Below are 20,196 nucleotides of genomic sequence, written 5' to 3' on the forward strand. Positions count from 1 at the left end.
GGTGGAAAGGCGGTCGCGGCGTGTAGGGGGTCTCCGCCACGCTCTGGGAACGCCGAGGGGGCAGCGCGGGATGAGTCCGTGGTGAAAAAGAGAGCGCGGCGCCAGCCAGCCCCCAGGCTGCAGCCCGGCCGCTCTCGGTGGCTTCTCGGCTGCCGCCGCCAGATAGGGTGGGTGTAGGGATGGGTGTTGAGCCATGCCTAGCGCGTTCTGCTGAGTCCAAACAGCAGATGTTTGCTTGGAGAGATGAGTTGCAGGCATCTGGAATAAAGGATGTATTGAAGAAGGTGAATGAGTGTTAATCCCCAAAGGGAATTTCCTGAGTGACTCAGAACACCGAGAGTGACATTTACATGCTCATGTTTCACAGCTGAGGCAGTAAGATCCTGGCAGTCCAGATTTCAAAAGCTGCCGATAGATCTAAAAGTAAGAGTTTAGCTATTGGATCTGTGACCCATATGTGGAGGGAAGGTCCAGCTTGTAGACCCAGACCAGTTAGCTCCAGATTGAAGTCAGTGGCTTGACTGAAGAAGCTGGTCACTATGACCAATGCTGCTGTGACTGTTTCACTTTTATTTTTTCAATAATCTTTTCCCAAGGAGTGAAGACAGAGATTGTGCTATGAGTCAGTTGGCATGTTTCTGATATGAAAAGGCTATTAACATTCCTCTAGCTGAAAGGGACGGTGTGTTTGAGTTTTGTTACGAAAGCATACACCCCAGCCAGTGGTTACCACCCACTGGCCTCCTTGGTTTTACATGTGCTCATGCAGCTTGTATGCAAGCAACTGTGATCTTTCCTTTCTGTCAGGAAACCAGATCTGAAAGTCTCTGTGGATTTCAGTGTCTGTTATTCATGACTGTTTTCCGTGATGACAGACTTCAGGAGGAGTCCCATATCCTTTCTGTGTGAATGTGCCCACGACTTCTGGTGGTACAGGCCCAGCTTGAGTGGTAGGGCCGTGCAGTTCTGGTCCTTTAGGAAGTATCAGTTATAACTTTGATTCATGGGTACACAGCCTGGAGCTCTCTAAAACATGTCCCAGAAATAGGTTGTAGGTTGCGGACCTTTAGGATTTATTACCACATCTTCAGATTACTTCAATTTCATCAGTTATATATTATTTTATGTAACAGCAGTCCCAAGATTGCACCATGCAGAAGATGTTCATCCTCAGAAAAAGCACAGGAGAAAGCAAATGTTCTTTAGATTAGTGTTTAAGGCAGAAAGAGAGATGAGGTTTGAAAAGTTTAGACTTGCAGTTTGTAAAAAGAAAATCACTAGGTCAGTGTTTTTCCCTAAAAGATTTTTTTTTCTGAAACTCCACCCTCAGTTCTAGTAAACATTTCACAACACATCTCTGTTAGTGACATCATCTCTGTAGACATTTGTGTAATATGCTGTCATTGATGTAACTAGCCGGTTTTGCTTGATCATTCTGCACTAAATTTACAACAAAGGAATAGAATTTTCTTGCAGTTTTCAGTTTTGGCTCCCAGTTCTTTCAGACCATATTGTGATGACTGGTTTAAATCCTATTACACATATATCAGCCAGCCAGGTGAATAAAAGGACTCCACCTGAGTAAAATTGTCTTGTAAACTGTAGCTTTGTTATAATTTACGTTGAATATTACTTTCTCTAAAGCTGCACTCAATTACTTGTAAGACCAGAGCTCTGTCTTTGCTTGATTGCATTACAGAATAGCATGGTGCTTTCTGCTGCTATCTTCATCACGCTGATTGGCCTGATCATATACCTGCACTTTGTGAAAGTTGACCAGGAATCGCTACTGGTCATCGGCTCACTCGGCATCCAGGTGACTTCATCCTACGCTTCGGGGAAAGAGAGCACAACCTTCATTGAGATGGGTCAGGTGAAGGATGTGGTTATCAATGAAGCCATCCACATGGTAATCATACACAGTCTTTTGTCTCCTCTATCAGTGGGCATGCTCATGTCCAGTTTTCACGAGTGTGATTTACTGGAGCAATGACACGCAGCAACATCCATAGCTTTACTGACATCAAGAGCTTTGTTTCAGATTTCACTCTTTATTCCCCTGTCTGTTCTCTCACTTTCAAAGGAGAACTCAAGCCAAACCCATCCTTTAGATAATGACACTGACACTGAGTTAGTGGTTTTAGTTCTTTCTGTTGAACTGTTCTTACAAATCCTGATGCCAAACTCCATAAGTAGTCAAGATGGAGATAAGAAGATAGACAAGAGATGATTTTTCCTGTTGCTGAGGTTTTCTGTAAAGCTCCTGTAGAAAAGCAGATCTTGCCCTCCCAGCATGCATGCATTTCAGGTTAAAAATTTAATAGAAAACAAGTAAAATAATTTTTTTTATTGTGTGAAGCAAGGAAAGCTATAGATACAAACTTGTAGAGTTGAGTGTGGCCTGGGGTCATTGGCCTTTAGCCCGATAAGTTGAAACAGATCCTCTTTCTCTGATAACTCCAGGCACTTTGATAGCGTTTTCAAACTCTGATGATTTTGTCTGTTTCTCTTGTAGCAAAAAGTTATCTACTACCTGTGCATCCTCCTCCAGGACCCTGGAGATCCTCAGGGAGTATCTGAGGTTGTGCCACTCTTTCAGGTGAGTTTGACTGTATGGTGGAGAAATCCAGATCCATGGTCTGTGTCAGCTGTCTAAGCCTATTGTCATCCCACTACAGGCAGCGGGTTACAGTGCCTTGCCCTGACTGGGCCTTCAGGGTGGGTGGTAGAAATCTCACAGAATTTTGTCCCAGGGATGTTTTTTTCATTTGCCCTCCATTCAAAGCACAGGGAGCTGTGTAAATCTGAACCCTACCAGGATTTGCATGAATGAGACGTCTTTGGCTCACATAGGGTACTGAGGACTCATACAGCTTTCTGTGTAGTCTACGCTTAGTGTTACTGTCGTAACTACGGCACTGTGCTGCAGCTGATTTTTCTCTTAGCTCTGTGTGCCAAAAGTGCTCATAAAAACCTCCTTGGCATTAGAATGACTTCCCCTGTCTCACCCGTTGACAAAGATCACAGTACAAGCTGTGAGCAATTTGCTTAATGTATAATAACTTGTTTGCTTTACCATTACCCTGTCTCCCCTGTCTCTTCTCTTGCTAACTTGTTCTGACTGTTGAGAATCCCATTTTTGGGGTGGATTTTCTTTCTGCATGTACATGCCTAACACAACAATGCCCTGACCCTTGAGTGGTGGTAAGCCGTACAGGAGTACCTCACACCTTAATCTGCTGAGCTTTATAACCCTCTCTGTCCTCTGTAATTCACCTGCTGCTGGTGACTTACATTTTGTAGTCCGCATTCAGTTTATGACTGGATACAGTTAGTCTTCAGATACATACTTATGGGTATAAATAGACTATTCCATTGATACTTGCTAACTCAGTCCCACATTTGTAAAGACGTTTACTAACAATAATACAAATTCAGTATTTCACACATAGTCAAGGGAAAACATTGATTTTTTTTCTTGGAAATTAACAACTGATAAATTCCAGAGACCTGCCATCAGGAACCTGGTTTTAGTTACACATGCTCCTTGCCAGCTTCAAAGATGCTGCCTGGCGTTTGTGTAGTTTTGATTTTTTTTCTAGCTCAACTCTGGACAGTTTTATTTTCATGGAAATACCTTAGTATTGGTAGAGTTGACCACCCAGCAGAAGAGGTACAGAAAGAGCTGTGTCAGTTTGCAATTCATTACCCGTCAGTAATTCTCACTTTAACATGCAAGTTAGTATGTTACTTAGTTTTGAAGGAGCAGTAATTAGTAACTTTATCGCGTGTCTTTCATTGGGTTCCTCTTATGTCAGCCTTCAGAAATACAGTTTACCGTGTCACTGAGCCCAGGAGCACTTCTGCGCTGAATTGACCTATTGTTCTCTTAAGCAACGCTTGCAAGGAGAGGCATTGGATGGACTTTACACAGTAACACTGTTTTGGGAGCTCAAAAGTCATGAGACTAGGGACTGGGGGACAGGGAAACTTTCACCTCCTTGCTGATTTTAATCTGGTCCAGGTTAGAAGTGATGGGAAATCATTATACTTTGACCAGCATTCGCTCTTTGTGTGAAATGAATTGATAGTTTCGGTTAACCTTCCATTGTCCTTTTGTTGACAGTACTAGCAGAGGCCAAGGGCCAGGTGTCTAAATTCCCTGTCTTGAAGGTATATTTTTCAGGGTGGAGGTCTTCTAGGATGGTGGATTAGTGTATGGAAACCAGCTGTTTGGTAGGTCTCTAGAGGGAGTACAGCGTAATAGGAAGGTTAGTGGGTTGGGAGGTGTGGGTGTTCTTCCATGCTGTCACTCTGAACTGTGAGCTGAGAAAGGGGAGGATTTCTGATGTGGTGAAAGATTCAGGCTAACTGCAGAATGGTGCTGCATCTTTTGACCTGACACCTTTAGGGACTGGCATTTTTCTCCACAGAGCAGGTATGGCTTATGGGAATGTGTTTGCATTCCAGTATCACCAGCTTACATCAAACACCTCCTCAAGTCTGATGGATTATTTCTCAACAAACATGTAAAAAGGAAATCTATTCTCCATTGACTTAACATGAGAGAGCTCATCAACTACACGTATCTTGGTGTTGCTTTCCTTATACATGCATATTTCTGATAGTCAGCTTTGTGTCATCTGTGTCCACATTCCTTTCTCTGCCTGACACTCTCATTAGGGGGAACTTAAAGCTTTCCAGCTCTTCTGCAGTCAGTTCAGAGCCTGATTCTCTGTTGTTTGACTTAAATTCTAGAACTCCAAGCCACGTCTGGACTGCTTGATAGAAGTGTACAAAAGTTGTCAAGAAATCCTGGAGCAGAGGAAGACAGCTCCACAGTCAAGTGGAATAAAATAGAAAAAAAAAAAAAATCAAGGCAGCAAACTTGCAGCAGGACTCAGACACATGGAAAAGCAAGCAAAACTGCCCCATGGCTTTTTTTAATTAGATGAGTGGGAAGTGATGCAGCAGTACAGTGATGTTAGGGCTAAAGGCCTGTGCAGGTTCACAGAGCTGTTACAGCAAATGTCAACTGAAGCACAGAAGTGAACCTTGAAATCCTCTGCTATGAAGACAGGTGAGCAGAACTTTTTAGACTCAGACTTGCCTCTCCAGAAGTGAATTATGGGGAAACAGGGCAAAGGGAGGCAAGAACATGCATCAAATGTTTACTCCCTTGTGGATCTGAAAATTATGACAAACTGTTAATGTAACCTTGGCTGGACTGCCAAAAATATGTAATGTTTTTGTTTGTTTCTGTTTAACTCTGCTTGAAAAAAGCATAGACCACTCTAAATACCAAAGCTCACGTGTGGGCTGGGATGGTAACTTCCTGATCCACGGGAGAATTTCCGAAATAAAATACCATAAAATTAAAATACACTGTTGCATTCAATTATATTTAATAAAATAAACATAGGAGAGCAGACTTTGACCTCTTTGGGGATCTGCTTGAAAGAGTTCCATGGGATGGCGCCCTAGAGGGAAGAGCAATCCAAAAAGCTGATTGATAGTGAAGGATCACCTCCTCTAAGCTCAAGAACAGTCCACCCCAACGAGCAGGAAGCCTGCGTGGGTGAACAAGTTGCTCCTGGCAAAATTCAAACACTCAAAAAGGAAGTATATAGGAGGTGGAAGCGGGGACAGGTGACCTGGTGGGAGTACCACAATGCCGTCTGGGATGCAGTTAGGAAAGCCAAAGCCCACCAGGAGCTGGATCTGGTGAGGGATGTCAAAAGCAAGAAGAAGGGCTTCTGTAAGTACATAATTAGCAAAAGGAAGGCAGGGAAAATGTGGACCCATTGCTGAAGGGGCAGGGGCATGGTGACACAGGACATGGAGAAGATGTGGCATTGAAAAGGCCACATCAATTGCTCTGAGAATATGAGAAAGGTGTATTGTTGAAAATAATGACTATGTGAATAAAGCTTGATTGATCTGTGCTCTTAGGATTGGGAAATTCTTTGTTGGTGAGCTGAAAGTTACGGTAACCTGTTACTGGTATCTTTCTCTTTTTTTTTCCATGACTCCTTAGTAATACAACTGAGACGAAATATCAAAACAAGAGCTAAACTGTTGAGTTGGCAGGAGCTCGGGATCATGCTCCTTTGCATACAATGCTGTACTATGCTCATCTACATAATCTGTAATTAAAACTTGTGGCAACATACCATCGTGTGATATGGTAGAGATAAGGTGCTTGATTTTTTTTTCACAGTACCATCAAGTTTGAAAAACAGGTTAGCTCATGTCACAGGAAGTATTCTCATTGTCCAAGTGAAAGGCAGCAGCTTGGGGATGTTGCCACTGGCTTTTGGGTAAGGTCTAGGTTACTTATTTGTTTACAGTTTTATTTTTCATAAATGAAATGTTGGGGTCGGCCAGATGTTTAATTCCAGTGGTGCTGTAATGTAAGTTGGTAGGTCTCTGAAGTTGGTGAAGCAGCACCCTGATCAAGACTGTTTGGTTACAAGTGCAGGCAGAATGGAGAAGGGTGGGTGTTGGGGCAGAGGCAGAAATCAGCTGTTAATAGTGGCAGCAGGCCCTGGGAGTGTGACTGTGCCCATGACCACAGCAGAGGTCCTCTGACTAAGAGCCATGTGGTATGTTTGAGTTGCATATGGCTCAGGGTGTGGTTCAGGCAGGCTGTGTTTCTTCATGGGGAGGAAAAATGGTCAAGGCCCTTGAGGAGCACTATAGGAGCAGCAAGATTTGCTGAGCCATGGGGAGAGCACGTCAGAAAATAAATTATATCTCAGCAAAATGGACAGAGCCTTATTTAAGAGTGTGCTGGGAACATGGACTACGCTGTAAAAATTGCATGAAGTCCTGAGAACGTGCACTGAAGAAATGACCACATAACTGCATCCCAGGAAGAAGTCTGCAAGATTGCTTTAGCCATCTTCTGAAAGAGTGACCATCCTGTGCCCCTGGGAGCATGCTGCCACTAAAGCTGAGAGATGATCAGCAGAGAGAAACAAGGAACCCAACTAGGGCAGGTCTGCACCAGGTACATGCCTGGATACCAACACAGTCTTTGTCCATTTTTATTTACATCAAGACTATTTTGGCTTTAGAGGAGTTTCTTTCATTCTGAGAATAATACAGTTTAATTCATCGTAACTGCATTTTATTAAGAACAGAAATCTCACAGTATCTCCCAGTCTTTTACATACACACAGCAGTTAGGAAAACAAAGGCTTTTGTCTTCTCTTGCTATGCTGTAGCAATAGTCATTGCCAAAAGCATTGATTAAAATAAAAATAGTTTTCTCTACCCAAAAAATAATACAAAATAGGTATCTACACAGGGTTGGTTGGTTGAAGTCAGGTAAGCTATAAATAGGAGGTATATGTGCATCCATCAGAGTGGGGTGGTCCCTGAACTACTCAAGTATTGGTGAATATTTTTAAGAAATAAGCAAGAAAGGAAGTTCTATATGCCATGCTTCTCAATTTAAAGTGCAGTTGTGGCAGAAAATAATGAGCTTCAGAACAGCTCTTGCTTATTCAACATTTCTGCTTCCTGTTTGCCCTGGTACAAGTCTCTAAGGACACGAGTGTGAGCACTGTAAGGTAAGTACAGCCTCTAAACTGTGGAGACTTTTATGCCTTGAGCATTCCCAGTACCGATGACAGCTCAGCTTATTCTGAAGCAGCTTTGTTACTGGTGGGATACCAGAAGCAGGCTGCCAAACGGACCTTCAGATACAAGAAGAATTGTTAGGCACAGGTGACTGAGTAAGGAGGAATGATGCTCTCTCAGTTGCAGCTACACCAAGATCACTCTGTGTGCATGTGTAAGAAAGAGAGGAAATACATACTACTGACCACTATCAGGATATAGAGGTGACTAAAAGTATTAAGTTAAAAAAAAAAAAAGACTAAATACCTTCTTAAAATTGTTCTTGGCTCAGAAAACTTCTACCCTTTTCCGTATCTTCAAGGGATGGTCCTTGAATTCAAAACAAGTGGATACATTACAGCATGTGCAAATCAGGTGTCTCTTCATACAATCTTTTCCTGGCTTACGTCTGCCATATTGTTTCTACAACCCACCATGGGTTTGAGTATTTTTTTATTTCTGTTTTTTTAATGTTACAAAGATGTTGATAAGGGATTGTTTGTAATTATTTTTGCCTGTCTCATGCTGTTCTCTTAATTTGTGGCTTTGCACCCATTCTACATGTGAATCAAAAACTTCTTGGAAGTATCAGTTCCTCTGTGTGCATGAGTTGGATGTTTCAAGGTTGGTGGCAGGTACTAGAGTCAAAACATGGGTATGGTTGGTTTATTCATTTGCAAATAGCTCTGGTTTGCTATTGCTGAATTCTTTCTAATGCTTGGATTCACACTTTTAATTTGGGAAAGTTGCCCATGAATGCATAATTATGAAGTTGCACATGGTACTTTTGAAAGGGGAGTTATTCTTCCTTAGTTTTGTCAGAATGCTTATCAAAATAGCTGAATTTAAGCCAGGTAAATTTAGGTTTTTCAAGAACTGCTATTTCTCTTGTATTTGTTTAAAATCCATTGCCTTTCTCAATCGTAACCAAGTCCCTCTGAAACAGATCAACAAAAAGCCACCCACCATTCTCTAGGAAAGTCAGAAGAACAATACTTGAGTACACATTTGCTGACTACCTCCTCCTTGCTACAGTAGCATGAAGGAAGCAGGAGTTTGAAAGGATCAACTTCTGTCAAGTCAGAATGACAAGAGATGGTTTGGGAAGATCTGTTCCAGATGCTGAAAGATAGAAAAAGTACAAAATTTGCTTGCCTTGTCTTCCTTTGTCTGAGATTATGTGCACATAAACACATCCCAAAACATCTACAACAGTGATTAACACAAAGTGCTTGTCAGGTGGAAGAGCATGGGACACATTCAGCCCTGCAGCAGAGATCTAATGTCCATCTAATTGCGAAGAACAGCATCGACTCCTGAAACGCATCAGTCCTGTAGGAGCTAGGGTATCCTCCGACACTGTTCCAGTCTGCTTTGAGTCCTCAACGTGCAAAGACACTATGTTTCTACCTTTATTTAAAGTTTAAAATACTCTTGAGTAGCACTGAACTCTAATTCTGTGCTCCCTATTTCAGGTCTGAAATTACCCTTGACTTGCATCAGAACTGTTCTTGTCAGTTGAGTTCCTCTTCCTTCTCAACCGTGTCTTTTCTTTCACATATGGAGCAAGGACTTGGAAAGTTTTTGTCTTTGAATATTAGCATCAGTTTCAGGGAGGAGTTGTTATAGCTCTAAGGAAAAATAAATTGTCCTCCGAGTTGTGTTAAGCAGTTGCATAACAACTATTATAGTCTCTGCAAAAATACTATCCTAATAGTTGTTCTGGGAGTGGCACCATTGAATTTAAACAGTGGTAAAAACTTTAATATGATGGCTAGTCACCACCCAGAGCACAGAGCTGAAGTTAGGTCTAAACTACCTGATCAGACTATGTCACATTAATCTTTACACTTCGGTCATAGCCTTTTCAGTGTGTATTACTTTATGATGCAGTGATGTGCAGCTCCTAATACAGGCAGTATTCAACAGGATGCATCCTTGTACAGGGTTCATGCCACACTATCCATTACCACCTGTTTTTACTTTCAATAGGACTGCGAGTTCAGCCCATTGCAGTCAGATAGAAGCCTACATACCATTTAAATCTGCCTTGCAGAGGGTGTAGTCTAATTTAGGTAACAAGTGAACAAGTTAGGGATTGATGCAAACAGAAGACTATTGGAAATAATAACTGAAAGGGGCTATGATGAGGAAAAGAGGTCACTAGGAGTTTTAAGAGCTGGACTCAGATTCCAGACACAGGGTGGGCAGTGATCTAAGGCAGGTGCAAAGCTGAAATTGGGAGGGATCGAAGAAAACGTATGCGCTTGTAAGCAAGGCAGTATGATCAGGAGATGGAAGAAGGATGGCTGCAAGGGAAGAGGGCAGATGTGACTGGAGCACTGTGCAGGCAGATGACCTGAGGCATGGTATTTTGGATGGAGTGTGGCATGGAAAATAAACTCCTGCACAGTCCCCAAAATCAACAGGGTTTTTTTAAGAGAAAGGATGCTGCCTCTACCCATACTAAGGAACTTTGTCTACCACTATGGAAAAAGAATCAGAGCCCACATTAAAGTAAGGTGTGTAACCAGCAAAATCATGGAGTCTCCAATTCAGTACAGAGCAGTCAAAAAAAAAAAAAAAAAAAAAAACAAAACCCACCACCAAAAAATTCCCACCCTGAACAAAAAAAACCCAAACCAAAATCCCCAAAGCCATTTGGAATGAGCCCTCAGAGCAGGGTGGGCCCCTTGGTGCTTCGGGGCACGGAAGGCAAAAAGCACCGACTTTCAGTCTCCCAGAGCTTGTTAGCAGGTGTTTTGCTTCGGGAGGGCTGTGTGGAAGATAGGAGTGAAGGTGTCGAACGGTAGTTAATATAGCTGGCAATAAGAAGTGTTGCTTCAACAATCTAGGGAAAAAAGAAAATGATTAACTGTAAGTCAATTAGAGGCAAGAGTGCCCTTTGATTTTTAGAACCTATTGACTGCATAACTTCTGCAAATGGCTCTCACATGGAATTGTTTGGTTTTGAAATGAAGGTCTGTCTTTAAGAGTTAGGTAGAGTAAGTCTCTTGATTAAAGGTTCCAGCTTACAAGGGATTTTTTGAATGTATATAGCTAGCGCAGCAGCCAAAAGTACAGTCCCCAGGGCTTGTACAAAATGCCCAGCTGTGATACTGCCAGCTCTAAAGAAACTCACTGTTCATTTTGGAATTACCTTTGGAATTGCCATTGTGAAAAGGAGTTTTTCAGTGCTGTTTTTTCCAGAAGTCCTTTCTTTCATTTGACTGACTACAATCATGAAGTCATCTCGACAGCCTCCAAAGGTCAGCACAGAGGAGTATGAATAAGAGACCTTCAAGTGCTGCAGACAACAGAGAGTTTGAAAACAGTCATAGTTCTGTAAAAGAAAAAACGGCCACCTTAAACTAATACACTTGCTACTTACTGCAAGAACACCAGATCTCCAGCAGTAATAGGCAATACAGGTAACTGGCTCTATAGGTAACAGCTGGCAGAGAAAGCTCAAGTGAGAACTGAATTTGTAGTTTACTCCTGTCTTGCTCAAGCCTCACTGCTTCAGAGCAATAGTCCAAACGTGTTATATCCCAGATGGTGGTAGTAAAGCAGATACCAAGGAGATTTTGCAAGATGTATGAGCATTTTCGCTGCCCATCAAAGAGGCAGTTAGCTTTTACATGAAAGCCTACCTTACACTGTAGCTGTAATTTTCCTTTGTTTATGTAGCATTCAAACATAGCACTGACTTCCCTCATCTCTGACTTCTACAAATTAACTTCTGGATCCATTTGAAGTTAAAGACAAACTTTTAGTGACTGTAAGTGGACTCAGGGGAATGTCTTTCTGTGGGAGGTAAGTTATTTTTCTTAAACAGTGTTCCTCACCATACCATAATGTTATAATCCAGTATGCTGATACCATCTTCATTCACAGCTATCCAGACTGGACAGTCTTCCAATGAGGAAGGCAAAACAGGCTAGAGAAAGAGAAAATAATTAATTTAGGTATTTCTTGACATTAATCTTGGGTTTTAAGGATAAAGTGAAGATGATAGAGAATCCTGTAGGCTTACTGGTCTGACCTGCTTTGATTTTTAAGAGGACTTTTCTCAAAATCTGGAATAACTTTTCAGTTATATAATCTTTTCAGATTTACATAGAATGTAAATGCACATCAGTGCACTCTTCTTTCTTACATATTTCAATGCATGTGCATCAGTTATCTGTTAAAGATGAATTATGTGTTGTTATGGCTAATGACATGAATCTTTCCTGGGAATCTGCCATTACATGGCTAATGCCATAGGCTTTGCTGTTTAACTATTAGAAGTTATAAAATAAATTAATCATCAGAAAAATCGACATTACTTATACTCTGTGTGGAACTATTCTGTATTCTGATTCTTCAGTGTCAGTAACCTCAAATATCAGTAACCTCTTCTGCTTTTATTCCTGACAGTAGAAATAATTGTCTTTTCAAAAACTTCTTGTATATTTACTGATGAGCTCCCTTTCATCCTTAGACCTTATTCTGTAACTACAGCAGCTTTGACTTCAAAACAAGAGACATGTAACCATGAGCAAGACCCATTTCTAGTTTTCAACACAGGAAATTTCTGCTGGGTTGGGGAAGACGGTTAATGCCAAAACAAGATTTCTCAGACAGCCACTATGTGCTAAGACATTAGTTTGGACAAGGGTAGTAGGTACAGAGCTCCAGTGTGGTATGGGCTGAGGGATAGTACAAGTTCCTGAGAGAAGTACTCCTTCCAGCTGTTCTTTGCTCTCCCACTGATGCCTATGGGCTGGCAGCTTACCCAATATGTGCTTCAGTTTTTGTTTCTGCATTAGCAGTTCTTGCCTCTCTCGTGTGGCAAGGAAAGCAGCCAGCTCTGCATCAAGCAGAGAACAGGACTGAAATACCCATTCTCCTTTTAGATAGCATCAGCTGCCAGGTGTGATTTACAGGGGGACTCTTCCCTTCCACCTGCCTTCCACTATGTAAATAGTATATTTTAAACTATCATTGTAGCCTTGATGACCAGGGAAATTCCTGCCTGAGAAAACACTGGAAAGCTTTGTAAGGAGAGGTAGTACTCTATTTTGATCAACTGATGCAGCCAGGGAACCTTCAGTATTTACTTACTGAACGCTAGCAACCCCTAGTGTTTAGAACATATTTCTCCCTTCCTTCTAAACCTTTGTGATACCAGAGCTGTTCATTCAAAACAGAGTATTGAATTTTTTTCCCCTCCTGAAGTAGAAGCATTTTCAACCCATGTTACCAGAGAACATAGATACATCTCTGCTCAGACAGTTGACTCTCAGGAACAGAAGAAAGTTGTGCTCCAGTTACCTTAGCAGCAAATATTTTGGTTCCAAAGAGAGGCCATTTCCGGGCCACCGTCAAATAAATTCGAACACATTCTGGTGGTGAGCACCCCTGCAGCACCATCCACTTTGTTGCCAGCCTGTCAGCCAGTTGCCTTTCAGAATCCAAGACACAAGACAGCATTATTTACTAATGTCTTCCAAAGAAAGGTGGGCAAAATTGAAACAGTTAATAAATGTACCTTTTATTCCAAAAGGCTTGTTCTACACAGCACAGTGGACAGGGTGGATTGTACAACCTGAGTTTATTTTAGCATTTTCTCTACTTCCACAATTATTTTACTACTAGTTATACTGTAATGCTCAGGAATATCAGTCACACATGGGTTGCTCACTGGTGTATATATTAAAAAACTGTAGCTACAAACATTCAAGCAGCTGTTACAGTAAAATCCTGCCCAGCTTATCTTCACATTCAATTATATCCTCACCTTCATCTTGTCTGTAGTCTGCTCTATACAGAGTAGCAATATATATTAACTCATTCTTGATCTGGCTCACTAGGGATAGTTTGGCAGTTATCTTGCTACATGCAGATGGAAATCTGCTTCCAACAAGAGGAAATTGTGTTAGTTCCACCACTGCATCCCTAAGTAGCTTTGGGTCTGGAAGATGACCATTTTCTCCCTTTAAAACAGAGCTGAGATCCATGGCAGCATCTGAATTCTGTACTTGAGATCTCTGCATTGTATTTGAGAATTTCCAAGTCAGAACATCAAAAAACCCTGCCAAAATATGTCCTACCAGAATTACTACATGGCCCGAAGCAGCCCATATGTGCTGGCTTTATGGCTTGTTGCAAATGTTAGGCATCTGGATCCAATTGACACTTGGGGGAAGGGTAAGAGAAAAATTCAGAAAAAAAAAAAAAATCATTTTAGGCTTAGGTTAGATTTTCTTATAATAAGAGATGGCTAATTGTGAAGTGAAAGGCTTCAACTTTTTGTCTATGGGAAAATTAGTTGGTGATTTGGCTCTTTTTATATTAGAAAATAGCAGTAAGCTATTTTCTTTTAAAGGAACCTTTTCCTGACACTCATGATTTGTTTAAGTTTCTACATTAAATTATCTTGACAGGGCTCCTTGAAAGTTCTTAAAGACAGAATTTTGCAAGTAAAATTTGTTTTCAGTGCAAAGTGTAGAAGAACCAACAATTTACCTGAGCTGTTCAGGAGTAATGTTTTGCTTGTAGCGTTTGGGGTAGAATTTATCTAAGACCTGATGGAGAAGATGCTGCATTTTCGACTGTGATGTTCCCCCAGGACTTGAAGATCCTGGTCGATCCAAATCCCCATATTCCACCTAAGACAACACTATAGTTTATAGTGCAACAGAACTATGGAACTTTAATGCAGTAGAACATCCATGAATTTGCATACCAGTAACTACTGTGTTTATTAGTCATGCAAAAAGATACCATTAGGCTGGGGAATTGTGTCTACAGCATTTACCATAGTAAACGTATACAACAGAGCAACTACTGAGGACACAACTGCTCAAGGAATTCTTTACTGATGTAAGAAAATAAAACAAGATCTCACCCAGCTACTTGTTGTGGGGAGACACTTCTGTATAACTGCCAAGCTTTTGGGGTTTATTTTGAATTGGCCAATGAAAACAGCACATTTGTAAATAGTTTGGACAATGTTCCCAGCTTCTTCATCTCAGTTTGCATTGTTTTAACAAATGCAATAATCAGTCAGCAAGAAACTATTGTCCTATGTACCATGCCCACAACCCCTAGTGTGTGTTTTACGTGGTAAAATGATAAATGCGAGCTTGGAGATCTAATGGAGGATCCTATAAGATCGCTTCTTCAGTAAGAGGCTATTGGCAGTGCAACAGGGAAAGTTTTTACTGTTAATGGAATTCTAGTAGTGATACTATTTCCATATCTCTACTAAGGCACTCATTGGAGCTGTTCTGGGGATAGTCCAACCTGTTTTTTCTAATATTTTTCTTCAGAAGAAAGGAGAGGCACTCCTATAGCAAATTTCCCTACAGCCAAAGGTGTTTCAACAACGTATATATGCTGGTATAATGTGTTTGTCATGGTATATCTTGGACTGTATGTCTGGTAAGAAAAACCACCTTTGATTAAAAGATAGCTACTTAGTCAAAGATACTCAGTGTACAGCTGACATTCCTGGAGGACAAAAGGGAGGATTTCAGCCCATAGCCATACTCACCTGAGCCATCAGAGCCGCCATTTCCAGAGCTAATTCCTTATTAACAGGAAATCTTCCATTGGTTATTTCATTGCTGACTTGGAAGGCCAGTAGCAACCGCTCACGGTCTGTCTCACCTTTGGCCTGGCTCCGAAAATATAGCCTAAAACACAGAGAGGATTGTGAAGGTAAAAAGCAGAGGGAGGAACTTTAATCAAGGTGAGTAAAAAAATAGAAGTAGGTTGTGGGGTTTTTTTCCCCCTCCTTCTCCAAAGTGAACTTTGTGTATTGTCGGGGTACTGGACAGAGATTTGGAAACTGCAATGCTTCCCTTATGAACAAGATTTGAGCAAGAAGGCTTAAAAAATATTTTCTAGCTTTGGAAGCCATTTGAATACTGTAAGCCAAGCACTTCAAGACAGTGAAGCCTTATTAAACACAAGTAAATCAGTGTCCATCCATCCCCATCAAGCTCAGACAAGCAAAATTTAAGATACGGCCTTCTCTGCTTACCACAGAATAGAGAACTACCTCTGCCTCACATGTATAAGCTTCTACAAGGCAACCCTGCAGACTTGTTATTTTTGCCAGCTTTGCTTTGACCACTTAGACTGATATGGTTATTAAAAAGGTCTTCAGTTTGCTTCAGCAGGAAATAAGAGACCAAATTAGCAGGCTTTATTTCAAAAATTGGAGAAGCATTCTTGTAAATCGAAGATTCTCACTATTTTTTATTCCTCTCACTTTGACCTGGTATAGCAATATGGCTAATGGGGGTTGAAGACACCAACTTGGGGAAGACTTCCCAGAACCATTCCTCATGCATACCTATTGACAGCTCACACCATCTAATTAAAATATTAATTTAAAGCTGCATTTATGACTATATATTCCACAATACCACACAAGATACTCATTCCAGTGGGCCAGTTTGTTTATTTTGATGTCACTTTAAGATTAACACCACCATTAGGACCATACTGACCTCACACATCTTATCAGAGTCCTTGGTGTTAGAAGAACCCAACCTTGGAAAGACCTTATCAAAACATCCTTGCTGTCCAGTCTAGGCACATTCCAGTCCAACAAAATAATGCTGCAAAGTTTCACTCCTGAAACAAATACTGCCTTCTGGGTCAAAAGCAGTAACTCTTGCTTCTACCTCCATTATACCAACTAAAAAGTTGACAGAAATTTGTTTCCACCATTACAGTCAACAAAATCTTCATACTTTCAATACAGAACTTTGTCTTTTTGGTTTTTGGGGTGGCCTTTTTTTCACCTGTAAAGGGAATTCACATGCAGAAAGCTGTTCCTCATTCCCATACACAGCTCTCCATTCACTGCAATTCAGAATTCCTGTCTGTATTATATTGTATCCTATAAACTTCTTCCAGTTTTTGGTTTAGATCTTTGTCTCGCACTTCCCCTCTCTACCATCTCTCATCACCTAACTTTTAACATTTCTTTATAAAAAGTCTGGGCACTGCTACTACACGTCTCTTCTACAGCTCATGCAATTTAGAACATTGTTCTTGTATCTTTTTTATCTTTGTGATTCTTCACTTAATTGCAAGTTTCAGCATATTAATTTTCACTGGTGATTTTTCCCCCAGGTCTCTCTTCCTCTCACCTAACACACATTATTTAATTATGTTTTAGGATCTAGGCAAATGAAATTGTGCCAAGTATGTCTTATTGTGCTACAGCTAGTTCATAACTCATTTTAAGTCTACTTTCCTGTTGTAAAGTATTTTGCATTTTACCTCTAGGCCATATACCCTCTTTTATACATGTACCACACACAAAAGTCATCACATCTCATGTAGGATTTGAACGCATCTTAGCTAAAATAGTTTTGGCACTAACAGTAATATAAATTACTGGACATCTACAGAGATATATGCAGTCTAGAAATGTTTCATTAACAGCAGTAGTGACGCCAACAACAAAGCACAATACCTGTTCTTATAGGTCAACTTCACAATTCTTGTGCCACCTTCGTATTTCCCAGGATGCAATTCTTTCAAGGCTTGTTCCCATTTGGAAATGACATCACAGATCTTTAAAACAATATCATGAGGAGAGAAGAGAAACTGAGGTGAAATGTATAGTCAAGACTTGAAGGGAAAGTAAGTGAAAAAAGTGTTGTGGAACACAGAGATAAAGAAATAGTCTGAATCAGGACAAACACAGGTAAAAGTGATAAAACAATTCTGTTTTCTATTACACAGCATGTAAAAATTAAAACATTTCAACTGAAACCTCTAGCTCTGATCTGCAGGGGAACACGTGTAAATGAATTCTGGTCTGGTAGCAACTCTGTGGCTACGTCTATGTTAGCAAGTAGCAAAACCCCAGAGGAGCAGATCTGCAGTGGAACACCCATTCCTAAGATCTATGCCCACACTACAGGAGTTACAAAGGGTTTTCTTTTCAACTAGCTTTCATCTGATCAAATAGCCTGAAAGCCCACTACTATGTTGGATGACATCTTCCAGCTCATGTTTCATATAAAAAATAAACCAAAAAAACCCGTTTCACACTTTCTAAGGTTGCTCCTTAATGTGAATCAAAGCCTGGTTAATAGGAACAATTGGTAGGTTTGCTTCTAAAGTGCCCTCCTGAGCCTAACTAAAGCACTAACGTATCCTTTGAATAGCAGCTGTCTACATGCATGGCTAAACCAAACCCTTGGAATGGCAATGTCCAAACTTTAGGAACATTTGGTCCTAGATTCCAACTTTGTAACTCAGACATATTTTTAGTAATAGCATGCTTAATTCCTTTGCTTCTATTCAGCTCCTCTTGGTTATTCCAGTTGTTTTACAAGTGATCTAACAAAGGCCCCTACTTCTCTTTTGATACCATCTCAATAAAAGGAATGTGAACATATGAAGCCACATGAAGTACATAATCAGATATCCTAATCCTCTTATGAAGCTACTGAGGTTGCCTTGGCAAGTAAATAATAACCAGTTAATAACCAGTAAAAGTGATGCCTTTGATTGTCTCAAGCTCCTTCATTTACTCCAGTTTCTCATCTCTCCAAATGGTGGTTCAATTACCAACAAAGCTTAAGATTATCTGATCTATATCAGACCATGAAAGCAAAGTATATAACTTGGCACTGTCTGTGGTAGATTCCTCTTCAAATCATCAGATTTTTTTTGTATCTTCTCTCTCCATTGCCCAATGTGAAATTTTACACTGTAAAACTGAATGTTCATGCTCCTTACAGGTATCAGGGCCTCTTCAAAGTTGCCACTACCACTATTCCTCTATCAATGCTGTATGACAAATTATTCCCCCAAATCAGTACCAAAATCTGATGTGTCTCATTCATGGCCACTAGCCTGCTCACTTATGGCAGTCATCCAGCTGCAGCATAGATAAAGATCTCTGTATGAAAGACACAGATGTTAATACTTTATCTGCTTTCCTTTTCCCTTGATCTGAGGCATTCCTCTCTCTTTTAAAGTGAAGGCATACTCAGTAGAGCTTTCTCCCCTAAGTGCACTCATCAACAATGAAAGCCTGAGTTATCTAGAGATAGCAAGGAGATATTTCATAATGCAATACATGGGATTAATATAGACATGCCAAGCGACTCACAGCCTAACATAAATTTGTCTCAATTAGGAGTGTCACATTTGATGTTAGTTGTGATAGCTGATCATGCTAGCTAGCTCAGTCATGTTTTAATTTTATAGTCAAATTAAACTTTAATATGTGCTAAAATCTAAGTTACAGACTTTTAAAAAATTAACCAATTTATCACCTATTAAAACAGTACGTGCTTTGTCTTGACTAGTATCTCAGACTAGACTGAGCTAATTATAGAAACAGATTCATTTAGGTTGGAAAAGACCTTTAAAATAATCAAGTCCAACTGTTACTCTAACACTGCCAAGTCCACCACTAAACCATTTTCCTACACACCACATCTACACGTCTTCTAAATGCCTCCAGGGATGGTGACTCAACCACTTCCCTGGGCAGCCTGTTCCAATGCTTGACAACCCTTTCAGTGAAGAAATTTTTCCTAATACTCAATCTAAACCTCCCCTGGGGCAACTTGAGGCCATTTCTTCTCATCCTATCACTTGTTACTTGGGAGAAGAGACCAAGACCCCCCTGAAAGCAGTAAGGTCTCCCCTCAGCCTCCTTTTCTCCAAGCTAAACAACCCCAGTTCCCTCAGCCGCTCCTCATAAGACTTGTGCTCTAGACCCTTCACCAGCTTTGTTGTCCTTCTCTGGACACGCTCCAGCACCTCAGTGTCTTTCTTGTACTGAGGGACCCAAAACTGAACACGGTATTCGAGGAGCGGCCTCACCAGTGCTGAGTGCAGGGGGACGATCACTCCCCTAGTGCCACTGGCCACACCATGTCTGATACAAGCCAGGATGACATTGGCCTTCTTGGCCACCTGGGTGCACTGCTGGCTCATACTCAGCCTGCTGTTCACCAACACACCAGGTTCTTTTCCACCAGGAAATTTTCCAGCCACTATTCCCCAGGCCTATAGGGTTGTTTGGGGTTGTCGTGACCCAAGTGCAGGAATTAATATCTCATCTCTGAATACTAATCCATATAGACAATACTCAAGCGTATTTGATCTTGCTGCATTAAAAAAAAATTAATAGCAGCTCTTCAAAGATGTATGCTGTACATAGCAGATACCTTCATGTTGCCCTGTAGACAGTGTTCCAAATTCCTGCCAGAAGGATCATCTGTGAACAGAGAAAATCCCATGTGGGATGGTTTCCTCATTCCTGTCTCCTGGTTCAGTCGCTGGATGAATTCATCAACTGTTGAGGAACCATCAAAACCTACAACCTGCAATGAAAGAAGTTAACTGACGATCACTTTCAAGATACATGACATTGATGGGTATCCCAACTAATGAAGCTCAGTTTCCTACACATTAATGTCTCATGATTGACTGCTGCTGCCAGTGACAGCACTTGCACATTGTCTTCCTTCACACTGCATTCTTTCTTGTACTGATACACTTAACAACATCTCTCCCTTTTCTTCTTAAGGC

General features: G+C 40.9%; 2 protein-coding genes across 4 annotated transcripts in view; one reads left to right on the plus strand and one right to left on the minus strand.

The window, feature by feature from the left end:
* Window positions 1-7: 7 nt before the first annotated feature.
* Window positions 8-5,945, plus strand: PIGH (phosphatidylinositol glycan anchor biosynthesis class H). Its single transcript, XM_026849210.1, has 3 exons — window positions 8-1,909; window positions 2,516-2,599; window positions 4,759-5,945. Exons 1-3 carry the CDS (start codon window positions 1,706-1,708, stop codon window positions 4,858-4,860), a joined length of 390 nt encoding a protein of 129 aa, XP_026705011.1. The 5' UTR covers window positions 8-1,705; the 3' UTR covers window positions 4,861-5,945.
* Window positions 5,946-7,115: 1,170 nt separating this feature from the next.
* PLEKHH1 (pleckstrin homology, MyTH4 and FERM domain containing H1) overlaps window positions 7,116-20,196 on the minus strand; it is a 47,682-nt gene continuing 34,601 nt past the window's right edge. Inside the window, exons 21-28 of one of the 3 annotated variants that reach the window (XM_026849206.1) lie at window positions 19,833-19,988; window positions 17,111-17,211; window positions 15,170-15,311; window positions 14,140-14,282; window positions 12,946-13,075; window positions 11,480-11,566; window positions 10,787-10,933; window positions 7,116-10,477 (exon numbers count right to left, since the gene is read on the minus strand). In XM_026849206.1, the coding sequence (XP_026705007.1) occupies window positions 10,301-10,477; window positions 10,787-10,933; window positions 11,480-11,566; window positions 12,946-13,075; window positions 14,140-14,282; window positions 15,170-15,311; window positions 17,111-17,211; window positions 19,833-19,988 (1,083 nt within the window). In that variant the 3' untranslated portion in view covers window positions 7,116-10,300. Of the gene's footprint in view, window positions 10,478-10,786; window positions 10,970-11,474; window positions 11,567-12,945; window positions 13,076-14,139; window positions 14,283-15,169; window positions 15,312-17,110; window positions 17,212-19,832; window positions 19,989-20,196 lie in introns of those variants that run through there. The other 2 variants (XM_026849205.1, XM_026849207.1) reach the window with 2 other exon arrangements.

This window comes from Athene cunicularia, assembly GCF_003259725.1.
Source record: "Athene cunicularia isolate RWA chromosome 5 unlocalized genomic scaffold, athCun1 chr5_part1, whole genome shotgun sequence".
Lineage (NCBI taxonomy): Eukaryota > Metazoa > Chordata > Aves > Strigiformes > Strigidae > Athene > Athene cunicularia.

What these genes read in the sequence shown, in the direction of transcription:
- PIGH (XM_026849210.1), top strand. Translation starts at nt 1,706, where the DNA reads ATGGTGCTTTCTGCTGCTATCTTCATCACGCTGATTGGCCTGATCATA. An exon ending in TCAATGAAGCCATCCACATG is followed by an intron (nt 1,910 to 2,515) that starts GTAATCATACAC and finishes TTTCTCTTGTAG; the next exon opens with CAAAAAGTTATCTACTACCT. An exon ending in AGGTTGTGCCACTCTTTCAG is followed by an intron (nt 2,600 to 4,758) that starts GTGAGTTTGACT and finishes CTTAAATTCTAG; the next exon opens with AACTCCAAGCCACGTCTGGA.